Below are 14,030 nucleotides of genomic sequence, written 5' to 3'. Positions count from 1 at the left end.
TAAGAGAACGAGGAGCGTGACTGAAGAATATATCTGTTTTGTATTGAAGGAAGCAACTTTTAAAATAATCACTTACAGAGGAAGCGTTATAAAAAGCTACCAGGGGGGCGGTACAGGGCAAAGAATCATGAAGAAATTGCAAAATGAAGTCTGGGAAGATGATGATGGACATAATGTTTACAAACGGATACAGTACAAACTCTCATAAAAGGATGAGCTATTGTTTCGAGGTACAAGAATTGTTACTCGTGGTAGCTTACAGTCAGGAGTCTTACACATTGCTCACGAAGCACATCAAGGCATCGTTAGAACGGAACAGTTACTGAGGACAAAAGTATGGTGGCCAGGAATGGAAAAGCACGTTCAAGCAATGATCAGAAAGTGCACAGGGTGCCAGATAGTTAGTAACTGTTGAGTATCAACCACCACCTCTTGTATCGACGCCACTACCCAAAGCACCGTGGGAAGATTCACCACACCGACGCAACCAGCTTCCCCAACCTCACTCTCTTGGCCTTTTATATCCTTGTCACACCGGCAGCGCTAACCGCGGTTACAGGTAATCGCGGTTTGCCGCATTTACACGGTCGACCGAACGGAGGTTCCGCCGCTAGCCAGTGTTATGGGAAACCGAGCTTGGCTACCTCGGTTTCGCTAGGTAACGAAGGAAATGGACGGTTCGCTTCACCGCGGTTAGCTTTGCCGTGTGACATTTCCCGCAAATAATCATGATTGTCATAGATCATTCACGAAAACTATGCAGAGTGGACTACTGGAAAAACGGAAGCTCGGCGATGTTCTCACGAGTTTTCTTCAACCATATCGGAGCATACCGCGTTGTGTGACAAGGAAGGCACCAGCAGAACTTATCTTTGGAAGAAACATAACAACGAAGACTCATGAAAGTGAGACTGAGACATGTACTGTACGTGAAGTTGTAAAACGTGACAACAAGAAGAAAGAGTATGAGAGGACGATGCAAACGAAAGGAGAGGGGCAATGAGCAAGCTAGTTGAAATTCGAGACTACGTACTTTTAAGAGGACATACCACCCCCTGTTTTCTATGTGAACTTTGCATAGGTTTTGTGGCTGAACTACGAGACAGATCGTATTGCGGAAACCTTCATTGGAAAGGTGACGTCAAGATCTCTTAACTCTGGGAACTGAAATATCCCTCTAGCGTTGTAATTTTTTTTTACGGACCCCTGAAGGTGGGAACCCCTCTGTTTTCTATGTGAACTTTGCATAGGTTTTGTGGCTGAACTACGAGACAGATCGGAATGCGGAAACTTTCATCGCAAAGGTGACGTCAAGACATCTTAACTCTGGGAACTGAAATATCGCTCTAGCGTTGTAATTTTTTTTTTAAAAGAAAAAGAAATGAATTTTGTCGCTACAGCTTCAAAAAATCCAAATAAATAAATGAAAGCAAATAAAAACAATCCGCTTCTGAGGTTAACCGGGGACATGTTTCAGGATTCAAATGACGCGTTTTTTGTGTGTTTTTAGCATTCTGTTTTTCCGAAAAAGAATTAAAAGTGAGTACAGGCATGCATCCAAGGCGTTTACCACTGATTCCGGAAGGTGGCGCCGTCCGCTCGCAGCGCCCGAACGTAGTCCGCTCGTAACCATCCGCGTATTGCGCAGCAGCTGATCGGCGTCCGTGGTTTCGGCGGTTCGTCCTGAAGTGACCAATTCGTGGCTAGGTTACGCGTTTTTTTCACTTTCTTGTCCTGTTCATTTGCTCTCTGTCCTTGTGTGTTTTCTGCGTGTTCATAGTATTTACCCATTATGGCTCGAAGTCACGTCTACGGACAACGGAAACGTAAGAAGAAGGACTTTGCGAATTTACGTGGTAGAGGCAGGCATGTGACGGAGCCTGCGGATTTGAGAGATTTTGGTAATGCAGGATGCTCCAGCCGTGCTGTTCCCAGTGATCGTTGCACTTCGACGACTCCACATCGCGCAGATACCCTTGTAGGCTCAACCTTTGGTGGTAGTGTTGTTCCTCAAACTGTAACTGATGCCGGTCGGAATGCTTGTTTCGCTTCGAGCACAAGCGAAATTCGTCCTTCAAATTCGTCATTTGCTGATTCAGCTGAGGTAGATAATGTAGTCCCCTGCAGTTCAGGTTGTGACGAGCTTGCCGGTTCCAGAGCAAGTCCCGTTCCAATCACTGCCGCTGTTACACCCAGTCGATCTTCATCTTTCGATACTGGCAATGTTCACCAGACACAGAGTCAGCGCACAAGCAGTGTGAATGGTCGGCGTATAGTGGAGATTGATCACTTCTTCTCGTCTTTGCAAAGTTTGTCGGTACATAGTCCGTTTGGTTGCGGCCTGGCTGACATGGAAATTGTATCAGAACATCGGCGAGGTCTGTGTAGCTCTTTCAGTTTGAAGTGCAGGATGTGTCTGAGGAAAGATGTAGTCACAACAGAGGCACCAGTTGATCAACTTGTTCAACAACGCATGGACGTCAATTCCTCAGCAGTGAACGGTATCGTGTCTATAGGTTCTGGTTTCTCAGGCCTTCGCGAGCTCCTAGGTGCTCTGGACATACCCGGCATGGCTGGTAGCACGTACAGTAAGTATCAGGATATTGTTGCTAAAGGAATCGACGAAACAGCTTGGGAAGAAATAAGAAAAGCAGGCATTGAGGAAGCTCGGTTAGCTAGGGAGGCTGGGGACGTCGATGCTGACGGTTTTCCTATAATTACGGTCGTTGCCGATGGTGCTTGGTGCAAACGTTCATACAAGAACAAGTACGACGCTCTTTCTGGCTTGGTAAGTAAAAATTTTTATCTACACTTAATAAAGGTGCCCGAAAAAGGAGGATTTATCTTGCACACCGCTTGGCAGACGGGATATACAGGAAGTCTGTGCCCACCATTTGTGGAAAGAACACTATGAGCATTTATTTGGAGGAAAAAGTTGACCCCTCTGGTGCTATTAGTGGCACTGCTGTCTTTTGGTAAACACACTTTCTAGAGTGGTATACATCCTGTGGCATTAATTCGTATGATACGCGTACAAATGCATAATTCCTCGAAACATTGTCATTGGGGGTAGAGTTTTGTGGAATACAATCCTGACATTTTTTCGTTTTTGCAGGCTGTAATTGTTGGGTACCGCACAAAGAAAGTACTGTTCCTAGGCGTCCGGAACAAATTTTGTACACTGTGCGCAAGTTCCAAGGCAGGGTCGAGCCCAAAAAAGCATCTGTGCTTCAAGAACTGGGACAGCAGCTCTACCAATATGGAGAAGGATATCGTCGTTGAAGGCTTCAGGCGCAGCATTGAGTTGCACGGGGTAAAGTACTTGCAGTTGATCGCTGACGGTGATTCGAGCACATACAAGTCAATTCTTGAAGCTGCACCGTACCAGCATCAGGTAGTTCAGAAGGTAGAATGTCGCAACCACCTTCTTCGAAACTATGTAAGTCGTCTTCGAGATGTTGCTTTGGCAAAGAGAACAACCCCCATTCCCCCATCGTTGAAGAAGCTACTTCTGGATAATGCTGTTCGACTAAGAGTTGGAGTTGCTAGGGCTATTCACTATCGCAAAGAGCAGGCCGAGTTCAGCAAACAAGATCAGATTCGGAACCTGGTGGCTGATATCCGTAATGGGCCACTCCATGTGTTCGGCGACCACGCAAAATGTGCGGGTTACTTTTGCAGTGGTCCAAAAGAAGGGGAAGTCAATCACGTCCCAGAGCTCAGGAAATGCGGACTTTTCAATGAAATCCTTGTAGCGATGAGTCGTTTGGCAAACAATGGTAGCAGCTTGATCCTTGACGTTAACAATAATGCTGCAGAACATTTCAATTCTCTCGTTGCAAAGTTTTCTGGCGGTAAAAGAATAAACTTTTCCCAGAGGGGATCATTCGGAATGCGGGCTTCAGGAGCTGTCGTGTCTTTCAACTCTAAGCAGTACCATCGTGCTCTACATAAGGCAGTGTACAACACCAGCCCTGGGAAGTATGCAAAAATTATGCTGAAGCATAAAGCAGCTGTTCGTGCTGCTTGCATAAGGCATCGGAGTTCTGGGGCTGCTCGCTGTAAGCGTTCACTTGAAGGTGCGCCTTGCAAGCGTGCTTCCAGCGACAACCACTATGGTTCCATAGTGGATGCTCCAGACATGAACCACGATGACTATGTTGAAGCTGCTGCGGCGTACAACGATTCCCTTGTGCTCTCCCAACCAGATGCAGAGCAGCTCGAGGCTGATACTCGAGGTCAAGAAGGGAGAACTTTGTGGATGCAGGAGAGGCGAAAGCGACTCACCGCTTCTAATTTTGGCAAGGTATGCAAGATGCGAGATGCAACGAGCAGTGCAAGTACTGTTCGTTCCTTGCTCTATGGTCATTTTGACACTGAGGCTCTCCGATATGGTCGCGACACTGAGCCCATTGCAATTGCTAAGCTGCAGGATGAGTTAGGGGTGACTGTTTCACCATGCGGCCTTGTTGTTGATCAGGAGTTTGCATACCTTGCTGCAACACCTGATGGGCTTGTCGGTGATGACACTGTCGTGGAAGTGAAGTGCCCTTATTCGGCTCGGCCCCTTACCCCTGTGGAGGGAGTGCGGGCAAAAAAAATCACCTTTTGCACTATTGATAACTCTGGTAATATTTCGTTGAAGGAAAACCATGACTACCACTATCAGGTGCAGGGACAGCTCCACATCACTCGACGTCAGTTTTGTCTTTTTGTGGTATATTCTGGCGAGGAAATTTTTGTCCAGAAGATCGAGAGAAATGATGGCGTCTGGAGCAAAATGATTGGCCACCTTCAACTGTTCTACTCGCATAGCCTTCTACCGGAGTTGGTTGACCCTCGTCAGTCCCGTGGGCTGCAGCTCAGAGATAACAAGAAGAGTGACCATCAGGTTGCCTCGCTCTGTGATGCCGCCAAAACAACTTCCAATCAGGGCGATTCATCCAGAAAGAGACGGAAGACTGGTAAAGATAACTCACCTGCCGCTGTTCTGTAATTATGGCTAGACTGTGGATTTACGTGTCATTTAGTTTGTGCGGCTCCACCTTTGCCAAGTGTTTTAATGCATATTCATCCATTTTGCTTCATAATTTACTGAATGTTTTTCCATATACATGTCTTCGACTTTGGCTCAGGCTGCATATCTTCACGTTTGTGTTTCATATTTAAGTTACCTTTTTCCATTTTTACTGTGCATATCTGTGCATATTTTTCAATTTTCCTAAATATTTATATTAATATATTTCTATGTATAAATCCACAGACTAGTCGTGCGATGCTTGTCATATTTTAAACATGGCGTAAGAGTGTGAAATCTGAATCCAGCCATCAGCACGTGAGGATCTAAGTATGAGAATGGTGCACAATCTCCCAACCGTAGAACCGTCTTCCCCGGCATTGTTGAAACACGTCCACACGTTGATGCTATATGTGTGAGGCCATCATGGTATTCTACCTTGGCTTGAGTGTATGAAGATATAGCAAAGCTGTCCCCAAACCGTCGTTCTTCCCAGGCATGGTTGAAACACGTCCACACGTTGATGCTACATGTGTGAGGCCATCATGGTATTCTGCCTTGGCTTGAGTTTATGAAGATATAGCAAAGCTGTCCCCAAACCGTCGTTCTTCCCAGGCATGGTTGAAACACGTCCACACGTTGATGCTATATGTGTGAGGCCATCACGGTATTCTACCTTTGCTTGAGTGTATGAAAATTGTGGAAAGAAACATGAATGGTATTCCTAGCACTTTTGAAGCTCCACCAGCCTGTTCAGATGTCGACATCCTGAGTATGAATCCATTTTGATATTTTGACAAGGTCGGTAAGTATCATTGTGCAGAGCTGTCTCCCAACTGTCGCCAGTTCCCCGCATTGTTGAGCACGAGCAACATCCCAACATGTCGCTCTGCGTTACGTCCTCTTGCCATCTTGCCTTTACTTGGGTGTCATTTCAACATATGAAAATTGTATTTTCAGATTCAGGTATCCAGTACTACTGCAAATATGATGGCCAGACGCCCAAAGGTCAAACTTCCTAAGTGTTACTGTCTTTACCTGTCATTTGAAAATTTCCTACCCTCTCCCTGATTATGAAGCACCTGCCCTTGCCAGTGTTGTACCTGGTTCAGCATTATGTGGCCAATGATGAATGGTGCCCTGTTGGACATTTTTTTTCCATAAACACACACTCTGAGGCTTTAGCTGCCAACTGACAAGCATGGCAAAAGCAACTATCAGTTGCTACTTCATTGCTCAAAAAGGAAACTCGTTGCTGAGTAACACGTTCCAAGTTTTTACTATTCCCATATTATGAACCTGGCTCTGTCCACCAGGATGCTATATGTTGATGCCGTATGTGCGAGACCTTCATGTCAAAGTGCGCCTACATGCAGCGGACTGTATGGTACTTCATTATGTGTGTATGCCACATCGCCAATGATGAAATGTGCTGTTGGATACTGTATCCACGAATGAACATTCTGAGGCTACAAGCATGAGCTGATACGCATAAGTAATGCAGAAAACGTGACGATGTATACATGCTGCGTTCTTCAATAAAATATCTCCAATCTACCAATAGTGAACACGTGCTACTGATTTCTTTTTAATCTTTCGGGTGCTGGCTGTCTAGGATTTTCTGCTTGCAGTAATCTGTGAACCAGTGGTTACTAACAATGGCTATTGGTCACCTTGACCAGATTTCATCTGAAGAAAAACTTGAGACCGGGGGAACACTGCAAACACATCTGTACGGACCACAATACGAATTTGAGGAGAAATACATTTTTTCTCTTGAAAAGCTTGCTATGAAGCATAATATATTTTATTAACCAAAATATATTGCACGAGTTGCACCCGTAGGAAAATACCCAGCCATCTCATTCAGGCTACAGTGGGCATCAGTGACTCGCACTCATAGTGGCAAGCAATGCAGTAGTCTTTCAATTTCAAATTTCACACGCATTATCATGCACCACCTCGCTGTGTTTAGAGTTTCTGCTCCAGGAAATATCACGGGGAGGGGGGCATATGTGCCCTGGACCAACTTCTAAGGAAACTACTGGTCTCAGGGTGCCTAGGGTAACGAGCAGACAGCCCAGCCGGAAGCTGGCAGACGGCATGAAGCCATTACAAAATTTCCATCGGAATGATGATAGTTGTTTACAAAATTTTATCGGGCAGGTCTTGTGTATGATGTGGGCCATTTGTACACTAATCATGGGACAAAGTATGCGATGGCAGGAGGAACAGGTTAGAAAAAGCTTTGACTACGTTGCTGCTGCTGACAGAAGTGAGCATAGGATTGGGGATCAGATGACGTGGTTGTTATAATACAGCAGGTAACAGTGGTAACATCGTTCTGTGTCGTCATGACATGGCGGCTAAAATGGTGAGCGTTCACCACGGTGAGCGCACAGGCCTGCATGCACTCGTGGGGTGTCCCTTAGCACGACACTCTTCACACGACTCCATTGGCTTGAGTACGATGCCACGACGCGGACCCGGTGCTTTCAGCCATGGTCCGTAGCGTTTCACGAGGGCTGTGCGGAGGATGCCTGCTAGGCACGATAACCCCCGTCCCGTCGAAATGTGATAGCCATCCCGTGAAAGCATCCCCTCTTTCACCTCCTTGTTCCTGGTAAAGACCTTGTGCTGGAAAAGATATTTGAACATATATACGGAATGTTTTTTGCAAACAGCACTTCACAAAGACAGCAATACAAATAAACCGGAATTCCTGGTAGGCATGTGCCAGTACTTCGTACGCATTTTATTTTCGGAAAAATTGCGCGATAAAAAGCAACTGGAAACTAGCTTTGTGATACTTGAATTACAAACAGGTACCGCATCAAGACCATCAACTGTTTGTAATTCAAGCACCACAAAGGTAGCCCCAGTTACTTTTTGTCGCACTGTTTTTCCAAAATTAACGAGCATTATAAAATACCTGCCATGACCACCAGGAAGTTCCAGAGTTAGCGTTCGAGAAGCGACTACTCACGTCAATGCTCAACACCGTAGCGTCACCGGCACGGACAGCTGGAATCGTGCGCAGCATCGCGTTATATCCCTGAATTGTGCCAGAAAGTTCAGGCCGCCTTGTCTGTGGCATCAGCTTATACAGGAATATATGCTCCGCGTAGCCTTTCGCCACCTCAACGGTATCCTGTGAAAGAAGACCATTCATGGAAATGAATCTTCCCTGGCGTGTCAGAGGAAATGGGTTTTAGCAGCACAGAGATTGAAATCGTTGCAATCTGTACTTACTGAGACTTCCCGCAAAACAGCTGCGGCACTCTTCCCATCCTGGATATCGTTGCCACCGATATACATGACGATCCAGTCTACTGCTAGGTGCAGTCGATGGATTTTTTCTCTCAGACGGGCCGCTGTAGCTCCGGGATAGCTAAAAGTGACGATTTCCACGTCAGAGTCTACGAACAGCCTGTCGCGCGTCATAAACTTCAGCTGGCTACTGCCAACCAACGCGCCTTTCATCGTTTACGTTTCTCTGGGATCACAATGCGTTGTGCGGCGAACTGCAAAGTCAGTTGATCTCCGAAGAAGCTGCAAGGGAGAACCATGCGTGCGTCTGTGGCGTGCGCGAGACGCAGTTGGCGCCGTTGCGTAGTCCTCCTCTCCACAGCTGTCTGGTCGTCTGCTCGCTGAGGTCGACGCGACCACCAAGCCTTTGGCAGCCCGCTCGTGCAGACGCGGATGTTATGTGACGGGGCCCACACAACAAACCCATCGCATGCAAAAATATAAATAAAATCAAATGCGTTTGTGGTGTTTTGCACATTGGTTTAGGGCCTTATGGACCAGCAAAACCAAATATAGTGGGATGACCGTGAGGGTGGGGACGTTTGCCACAAGATTTCGCGGCACGCTACCCAAACCCGGATTTATTTGTCATGAGCATTCTGCATGTATTCCTAAGAATCCTTCGCTGTAGTGGGACGATCATATGTTTAAACACTAAAAACAACAAATTATTTATCGAGCGGTCAAAAGCTTCCTTTTATGAACTGTATATGCACCGCGGAAAGGATGGAAATTCGCCTGCGATCTCTGACGGTGAAACTGAAATCATAGTTCGATTGCCGCGGAAATAAACACTTTCTTTTATTTTTGAATCGGATAGTCCGCAATTGATGCAAACTACACTATGATAAACAGTCGCGTCCGAAATATCGAATATTCAGACAAACAATTCAACACGTCAGCCTGAACAGACTGGAAGACAGGTTGCTTTATCTTGGAATTATGAAATTTTTATCGTGGTTGAGGAAGGCCCGGCTAGCATTAAACCCCATAAAAAAGTAACAACAATACAGTGAAGGAAGTAACGAATCGATACCTGCCGTCTGCACGCACACTGTATCACGAAATTGGCCAAATCCGGCGGCCATTTACTCAAAATCGCCGCCAAAATTTTGGCACGATTTTCGGGTATGTTATGGAGCTATCCTTCCCGAGAACACAGAAAGAAAATTGGAATGGACAAATGGGACTGGCCATCGGGCCCGCTGCGAGCCTGGGGAACACTTAGAGCAGAGGTGGGTTTGGATAGGGCCTCAGTATAGAAATATTGGTGGATGGGCAGGGCACGGGCCTAAAAATCCGGCCCATGCAGTGCTCTACCCCTTCTCAAGAGGCAACTACAGTGCCAAAATGCGCATGACCTGTGCATACGTGCACTGTTTGGTTTGTTTGATAGCTGAAGAAACTCGGGACGGGGGACAAGACAGCCGTTTCTATAGAAAAGCGCTATCACGCATTTTGTTTTCCCAAATGTTCGCGTAAGCCAGACGGACACTTGGTAGTTCGACGAAATGGGCACTTGGACCGTATGACGTGCAACCCATTATTTGAGGGTGAAATCCATACCCGACCCCTAAATCCTCTGACAAGACCCGCCACCCGCGCTCTACCAGAAAATGAAATCCACACCCAACCGGACCCGACCAGCAGGGGCTGCGGCGCCTTTGTTTACTTATTATTTGGTATGATCTTTTCTCTTCGTTGTTGTTGCTGTAGCCGTTGCTTGTTCGTGGCCGACCCGCCAGCAGTGCTTGTGCCAAAAACGCTGCCCGCAACAGTCTCGCTACCCGCGCGGGTGTCAATAATATCACCCGCAACCGACCCGCTACCCGCGGGAAACTCCAAACCGGGATCCGCACCGCAGGATAGAGCGTGTCGTGCAGAACCCTGCCTGCACTACGCCTGAAAACTCCGCACTTCGGCTTTCCTCTTGATCAGCGTCTCACTCTGCTTCACGGAGAGAGCGGTGTCGTGTGTACGCGGTTGCTCCTCTCTGGCTTTGTTGAAGGACGCTCCTTCTGCTGTTCAAACGCGCCCACCACGCCTGTGGGCCCCAACGTGTGTGAGTGCATGTGTGTGGAATTTTGAGTAGCAAGCCGTAGCCATCTGGCTGACATCTCCTAACCCCTATGTAGAAGAAGAACCGAGACCCGACACAAACATTCAGCTGTCGAGTCTCATGAAGTCTGTTGACGTACATGCCGCACCATGTGTTGTCGAATCCGAACCTGGCACGGGCACGTGCGAAAAACGTAAAGCCCGGCCCGACAAGGCCCGCGCAATGCTCTAAAGGGGAGTGCGAAACCCTATCGAAATTTGCTAGCAGTCCTGTGCGAGCGCACCGGCCTTGAGTTCTACTATGAAATAATGGGAGCGCTTTCACGACACCAATCGACAGCAACGAACGTCATGGTTCAACAGCGTAAGTGTCACTGGCAAGAAAAGCAGGGATGTTTTGCAACGGGATGTTGCAGTGTCATATGACCGTCGACAACCCCGCGTCCTTTCTGGATACTGCTGCCTCTGACAAAAATCGCTATTCAGCTCAACTGGAGTCCCCCGATACTCTCAGGGACACGTGATCCTGTGACACCACGAAAACTGAAAACTACGATTACTATATCACGAATAGACACCTCCACGGACAGTCTCTGCGTATCGGGTGAAAAGCTTTAGCCCGCTGCTACCGATCAGAGCAATCTTCATCCACGAGAAAGCGAGGTGGTAACGGCGGTACGCGACAGTCACACGGCATGTTCGAGAAATGCCAGTAAAACGTAAACAGCAAACGCGAGACAACGAAATCCACCGCGCAAAAGCAAATCGGGGAAAGGAGAAAATCTAAAAATAAAGGAAACACAACCCAGCTCATAGGTCTCCGCCTGTCACGTGGGCTTGTCGTGTCCTCCAATCAGAGACGCGATGGACTTCTTACAAAGTCGGAGGAGTGAGGGCCCTCCTCACTCCTCCGACTTGTGGCGCCATCTATCGCAGAAAAAAGTTCATTTTTGAGTTGAGACGTATGTGATATGTCCTCTTAAAGAGAATGGCAAAGTCCCACAAGTTGAGCACGGAGTATATTGCCCAGAAAAATGGAACGTAATTGGAATGAATTGAACATCTGTATTAGGTAAAAATACAGAAGGGATACTAAGAAGACGGAACGTGATTCATGTCAATATGTTTTATGAGAAGAAAAGTGTGGAAGACACAGAACTATTTAATGGCAATGAAGCTGTACTCAGTACTCAGACTTCACTATCACACTCACAGACTCACACTCACACACTCACACTCAGGCGACCGGTTCGCACGCCAAGGAGGCATGATGACCACGTAGTTTATTTTGTAAACTTTCTTATTCCGTGTTAGCTCCGCGAAGCAACTGTGACTATGAGCGGCTTACAGATGTGGACAGATTTAAAGAGGACAGCAGGAATGTGTTGGGGACATGGGGTTAGTATGCGTCCTGAGCCGGCTTCAGGGGGAACTGTGCCGGCATTCGTCTGGAAAGTCTTCGGAAAACCCAGGGAAAACCTCAGACAGCATAGGCGTTGCAAAGATTCGAACTCGCCACTTTTAGTCGTCAGCACGACGTTGGCTGCCACCAACGAGCGGGAAGCCTTAACACACTCGGCCATGCCGCTGGTTTTTGTAAACTATTTAAGTTCATGACCACATTGGTGTGAACCAATCTGAAGACAGTGTGGACATTATGGACGTTTGAGACTGTTCCATAACCTTTTGGGAACTACTCAGTCTTAGTGTGACATCAGAAAAAGAAACAGTAGTGTAGGCTATTGACATGTGTGCCGTCTAGGGAGTGTTGTGTAAAACAGCGCAACGGGGCGCTCTTTGTGTGAAGGAAAGTAACATTTGTTTTGAGTAGAAGCACCGAAGGCTCCACGTGTGTTTCTTCGCAGTGTATGTCATTCCACAGAAGACTGACAGTAGAAGCACTACTACTGTATAAATGTGCGCCTTGAGGCTCTACTCACCTGGGAAGTTCGCCAAAGAAGAAGGGTTTTTGAAGGGTTGCAGCAGGAAACACTGGAAGTTTTTAAAGTGATACTCTGTTATATACTGAACACAACTTGCTTCTCTGTACTTTGAGCTTGGTTGTCATCGCAATATTACGGACGATATTTCTCCTTCGTTTTTTTGCGATACATTCTTTATGAAGAAAAATTTAGTGGCGATGTAGCGGTAAATGTGAGAGAAATGCGTTAGCCCCATTAAGCGTGTTTTCCAGTCCATACTCGACTTTCTCGGTATCCACTTCCGGTTTAAACCCAACTTCCCGTTCTCCACTTCCTGTCTATTCTTGACTTCCAGTATCCACTTCCGGCCCAATTCGACTTTCGGTTCTCCCTTTCCGGTCTAACCTAAATCCGATTGTCCACCTGCGGTCTATATTTGACTTCCGGTTCGACAGTTTCGATTACTATATGTAAGTCTATTTCATTAACCTTTAATTAGCCTCAATTACTTTCAATTACCCTGTAATTACCCTTTAGTTACCGAAGGTAACCTCAGGTTACCTAGGGTCACTTTAATGTCATTTAGTTCGCTTTACTTACATTTACTTTCTTTAATTACTCTCAAGTCCCCTTTAATTGACGCTAATTACCTTTATTGCATTTAGTACCTCCGGTAACCTGCGATCAGAGCTGGGCACCCTCACGAGAGAGTGCGAGGGTGAGGGTTTCCTCACCCTCACCTCACCCTCACCTCACGATATTTGAGGTGAGGTGAGGTGAGGGCCAATTTTTCTGGTGATGTTTGAGGTGAGGTGAGGAAATCTTTCAAAAAAATTTGTGAGGTGAGGCGAGGAAAATTTTCAAAAAAATTTTGAGGTGAGGTGAGGTGAGGAAAATTGTCAAAAAAGTTTTTGAGGTGAGGTGAGGTGAGGAAACAATGGGAAAATTTTTTGAGTAAGGCGATTTATGAACGCGCACTTTATGAAAACGTTTCCCGCGCGTACACGAGATATCTTTCCTTCTTTCCGCAGCTTCTGTCTCTCATCTGGGCGGGGACTGCCCTCCTCTCTCGCCGCTGATCTGACGCCCGACTTTGCGCGTGATTCGCATACCCGATACTGAACCTCAATTTCCGCGCAACTTTTACGGGTATAACAATCGTTCCACGAAGCGTTTTCTATGATTGACTAGGCCAAACCCTCCAGCAAGAAGAAAAAAAAGAATAACGTTACATTGACTAAGCAATTTCATGAGTTAACTTTCGAAAATGTATTTCAATGGCAAATTGATTAAACTATTTGTATTTGGTGACAAACTAAATGTCCAGAAGAAAGCCAACGCGCATCGAATACACAAATAGCTTTAAAAAATTAAGGTGAGGTGATGGGAGGAAAATTTCGAAAAAAAATTTAGCTGAGGTGAGGTGAGGAAAATTTTGAAACAAATTTTTGAGGTGAGGTGAGGAAAATTTCGAAACAAATTTTTGAGCTGAGGTGAGGCGAGGAAAAGTTTTCAAAACATTTTTGAGGTGAGGAGAGGAAAAATTTTCAATAAAAAATTGAGGTGAGGTGAGGAAAATTTTTCCAGAAAAATTGAGGTGAGGGCGAGGCTAGTGAGGACAAACGCCCACCTCTGCCTGCGATTACCTTCGGTAATCCTTAATTTCATTTCATCCTTCTCTTAGTTACATATATCTTACATTGATTACCCTTAAACTCAACGTT

General features: G+C 46.3%; 2 protein-coding genes across 2 annotated transcripts in view; one reads left to right on the top strand and one right to left on the bottom strand.

Moving 5' to 3' along the window:
- The window catches only part of LOC135385482 (neprilysin-1-like), a 191,083-nt gene that overhangs the window by 40,503 nt on the left and 136,550 nt on the right, over nt 1-14,030 (bottom strand). The window contains exon 14 of the mRNA XM_064614821.1: nt 12,325-12,376. Within this exon, the coding sequence (XP_064470891.1) occupies nt 12,325-12,376 (52 nt within the window). The remainder of the gene's footprint in view (nt 1-12,324; nt 12,377-14,030) is intronic.
- Nucleotides 1,875-6,580, top strand: LOC135385480 (uncharacterized). The gene is made up of 2 exons (XM_064614818.1): nt 1,875-2,788; nt 3,116-6,580. The coding sequence occupies exons 1-2, from the start codon at nt 2,351-2,353 to the stop codon at nt 4,994-4,996; spliced, it is 2,319 nt and encodes a 772-aa protein (XP_064470888.1). The 5' UTR covers nt 1,875-2,350; the 3' UTR covers nt 4,997-6,580.

Source organism: Ornithodoros turicata, chromosome 2, assembly GCF_037126465.1.
Source record: "Ornithodoros turicata isolate Travis chromosome 2, ASM3712646v1, whole genome shotgun sequence".
NCBI classification, from domain to species: domain Eukaryota; kingdom Metazoa; phylum Arthropoda; class Arachnida; order Ixodida; family Argasidae; genus Ornithodoros; species Ornithodoros turicata.
The sequence above is the reverse complement of the archived record's forward strand: the minus strand, read 5'-3'. Positions and strand labels throughout refer to the sequence as shown.